Source organism: Antrostomus carolinensis, unplaced genomic scaffold (assembly GCF_000700745.2).
Source record: "Antrostomus carolinensis isolate BGI_N321 unplaced genomic scaffold, ASM70074v2 scaffold39101, whole genome shotgun sequence".
NCBI lineage: Eukaryota > Metazoa > Chordata > Aves > Caprimulgiformes > Caprimulgidae > Antrostomus > Antrostomus carolinensis.
The window spans coordinates 57566-61846 of NW_010294186.1; the positions used below are offsets into that span (position 1 = coordinate 57566).

The window sequence follows — 4281 nt, forward strand, 5'->3', positions numbered from 1 at the left end:
CATTTCAGTTGCATATGATGCAGAAGACTAACCTGAGGAAACAAGGTATTCCCTGGCCACATGTCTGTCTTCGCAGTCAGTCTCTGGAACTGTCCAATGTAAGGGTTGTTGTTTGGTGGTGTTTTTGCTGTGTATTTTCTAAAAAGTCAGGGGAAAACTCTTCACCAGCTCTGCAAATACCCAGTCGCAGGCAATGGCCAACAGCAGTGAATGAACAGCTGTATTGACTGGAAATGTCTCACTGGAGTGGGAATGTCACACGTTACTAAGAAACTTGGAGACAGTTCACCAGTCCCATACAGTCTGGTCCCCTTAAGAAAAGCTCTGAAACCATTAAACATGGTGTCAAAGGTTGTGACTGAGGTACACAGTAAGGCAGAAGGACTTTCTAAATCCAAACCCTGTTTTGAAATCCTGACAGAGAGGTTATGACTCTGGAAGTGTCCCTGTCCCATTTATGGATCCCTCAGGACTAAGCTAAGAGGGTGGTCTGGCAGGGAGGCTGCGCTCCTTGGTGAGCTGTGCTGACAGCTTCATTCCCTGCAGCGCAACCCAGGCAAGGGGTGGCCTTCACGTGAAATCACAGCATTTGGCTCCAGCCATGAAGGGTATAGCTATGGCTCTCCTGTCAGGCACCCACAGCAGCAGGCTTCTTGCGTCAATCGGCAAGCATGGGAGCAACAGGAGATAGAGTCCCTGCTCCACTCCCTCTTGTCCACAGCCCCACCACCCAGCACTGTCAAATTGTGTCTGGGTTGGACAAACTGTCCAGAATATCTAGCGTCATTACTGCTTGCTGTGCATCCTCACTGACAATTTTTATTGGAACGAATTAATGATTAACAAGGGTGCTCTGCTTAATCCTTTTCAATGGAATTGGAGAGAAGAAGGAGCAGATAAGACCAGATGGATGCAGCAAGATCCTTTTTATAGCACTGTAAGTACCCTTCTAGTTTTCCCTTGGATCATTTGGATGTTTCATTTGGGGGAATTACGTGGCTGCCTGGGAAGGGCACCTTTCTATGTGTAAACAAAGAGATATACTTGTTATGCAAAAAATCAAAACGTGCCAAAATCCAGAAAAAACTGGCTGCTAGTGAAGAACATACTTCACATAATTAACTAAAAAATTTGTTTTGGATACAGTAGAGATGTCTATAGACTTTGCTACCACAGTGATCCAATATTTTATCTTTGAAGAAACTGTAAAACTATTTTGTAATTTTGGTCCGAAACGGTATACTCCGTGTTTATATCACATTTTTGTTTAACATAGACTTAATTCCCTAATTATTTGATGAATTGAGGAAGACTAACAGGGCTGCAGTAGCAATCCTGCAGTACTGAATACAAAACCAACTTCTACCAGTTACTCTGGGGAAAAGGTCATAAAGCTTCCAGTTATTTGCAAATTTTTAAAAATTAAATCCTTCCCTATTTTTTAAAAGATAATATGATCAAAATTACCTCTTCTGACAGAATATTTTGTAACACAAATAGTGTGTCAGGAGGCATATTTTTTCTGGGGTTCGCTGGCATGCATCAGGAAGGTGAAACATAAAAGTATGGGATTTTGGAGAACAGATGTGTTCTGAGAGCCCCATTTTACTTGGCTAGAGCACTCAGCATGAGGAAATTAATTTCCACACCATGTTATGTATGTCTATCTCTTTTCCAGAAACAGTTAAAAGGAAAATGAAGCCCACCATCTCCTTGTGTTTATTGCTGGCTGGTTTGCACGCTGTTGCCCAGTGTCATCAGCATCCTCGCTACCGCAATAAGCAGGGTGATCCAAAACAGCCATATTACCCAGGACACAGTTCTCATGGGGAAGAAGTTTATCCAGCTAAGAATAAAACCTTTGTCAAATTAGTTCCCAGCAATGCTGACTTTGCGTTTTCATTTTACAAGCTGGTCGCATCCGAAGCAACCGATCAAAATATTTTCTTTTCACCCATAAGCATCTCTGCTTCCTTTGCAATGCTGGCACTCGGTGCCAAGTCAGAGACACTGACGCAGATTCTGGAAGGGCTTGCTTTTAACCTGAAAAAGACTCAGGAGCAGGAAATACATGAAGGTTTTTGTCAGCTTCTCCACTTGCTAAACGAGCTCCAGCTGAGCCTGGGCAATGCCCTTTTTATAGATGAGACACTAAAACCACTACAGAAGTTCTTGGATGATGTCAAAAGCTTTTATGAATCTGAAGTCTTTTCTACTGACTTTAACAACTCCTCTGGCGCTGAGAATCAGATCAACAGTTATATTGAGGAAAAGACAAATGGGAAAATTGTCAAACTAGTGGAAAATCTGGATCCTCTCACTGCAATGGTTCTTGTTAACTATGTCTTCTTTAAAGGTAAGAAATATCCAAGCGTGCAAAGGCTGTAACTTAGATGCTTATTGCTTATTACAGGAAATGAAAATCTAAGAGGAAGAAACTGTAGTTGAAATATTTTAAAGGGAGGAAACCATGTTGAGTATCCGGAAAATATTCCTATAAAACTACGTATATTTGTTGTCACTATAAATATTTGTGTCCTCACCTGGTTGAGTGAAATGTGATGATAGACTCATGTTCTAGTGAAAGATGGTGTTTTCAGTATTATCCATCTTTATTTGTCTTCAAGTACCTGGGGGGGGGAGGGGAAGAGCTGCAATGCTGTAAAACCTGAGGATGCAGTAACTTGAAAAATATATTTGTTCTAATCAAAGGAAGACTTTGCAATTGATCCTGTTTTATCCACCATGACCATTTTTCTTTTTAATCTACTGAATTATTTTTCTTTTTGTCATAAGCCCATTGGGAAAAACCCTTCAGTACTTTATATACAAAACAGGAGGATTTTTTTGTGGATCAGAAAACATCTGTAAAAGTTGACATGATGTATCGAAAGGGTTACTACAGAAATTACTTTGACGAAGAGCTGTCCTGTTGGCTGGTTCAGATACCTTACAATGGAAATGCTGCAGCATTATTTGTTTTGCCGGATGAAGGGAAGATGAAGCAGGTGGAAGATACTCTTTTGAAAAGGACTGTGTCTAAATGGGAAAAGTTTCTTCAAGACAGGTAAGTATTTTTGCTATGGTGAGACATGACCATGTTATAGATTAGTAGAATTTTATCATCAAGACAAAACATTAAATGTTATTTTACTAATCTCTCTGTACAAGGCACTTCTTTTCTTAGTTGGAAAATGAAAAAAGAGCTGTGGTTAGTGAACAAATAGGACATTGAACTTGGGATCCATCTTGGGTTAAGTTCCTGGTTCAACCACAAGTTGCCTAGCACCATGATGAAGTTAATAGATCTTTGTTTCATATAGACATTTTGAAAATAAAATGAAGTAGATATTTCTGAAGTATTGGGTGTTAGGGTATTGAGGGCCACATGGGATTTGAAGCATTGTATGTAAAAGAGGAAATTTTATTCATTCACCATTACTGCAGTTATTTCTGTGGTGGCCCAGGCCCTGTTGTATATTCAAATAGCCTTAGGACAGCTAGCTATGACCTTTTGAAAAAAACTGCTACCTGGAAATAGGAGCTCTGTTTGCCATAGGTTTGGTATAGTTGTGTCTTCCACCCCACTCCTTGAACCCTGCTGTGGAGGAAGAGGGTAACATGGGCTCATTCAGCTCCAGCCCTCCATGTCGGATAGCTACACTGGTCAGAAGTACTATTTGAACCCTGACAGCAGACTCAACATTTAGAAAGTGTGAAGTGTCACTAGACTGAAGCCATTGAGGAATGTTACCTAGATGACAATTTGTTCCTATTCATGTTATTTGTTACAGAAAAATACATCTGCACATTCCAAAGTTTTCTATTTCTGGTACCTACGATGTGAAAAGGATAGTCAAACAAGTGGGTATGATTGATCTGTTCACTGAACAAGCTGATCTGTCAGGAATTACTGAGGAGCCTGGACTGATGGTTTCAAAAGTAAGTCAGCACATGAACACAATGACCAGAGGATCTATCTGTTCCCAAGGATCTAACTTTAATATCCCATGAAAATCTTATGCCAGTCTCTCTGAAGTGTAACTGAACCATCAGCAGCTTCCAGTCTAGAGGAAAAGCAAGCCCTAAAGTTTTCCCTAAAATTGAAGCCAAACATGCTTGCAAGAGGTTACACATACATGGTTCAAGGACAAGGAAGAAGATCTACATATAATTAAATGTTCTTTTGGCTACTAAACAAAATTATCTGAAGGTAGCACATTAACTTTGTGAAAATATCCTCTAGTTCCCCCTACAGAGGGCAAAGGGCTGTTATTCCTG

The 4281-nt window shown here is 40.3% G+C and overlaps 1 protein-coding gene across 1 annotated transcript in view; it reads left to right on the forward strand.

Moving 5' to 3' along the window:
* Window positions 1–1650: 1650 nt before the first annotated feature.
* LOC104532362 (alpha-1-antitrypsin) overlaps window positions 1651–4281 on the forward strand; it is a 3243-nt gene continuing 612 nt past the window's right edge. The window contains exons 1-3 of the mRNA XM_010177555.2: window positions 1651–2356; window positions 2797–3067; window positions 3795–3942. Coding sequence (XP_010175857.2) covers window positions 1651–2356; window positions 2797–3067; window positions 3795–3942 — 1125 coding nt within the window. The remainder of the gene's footprint in view (window positions 2357–2796; window positions 3068–3794; window positions 3943–4281) is intronic.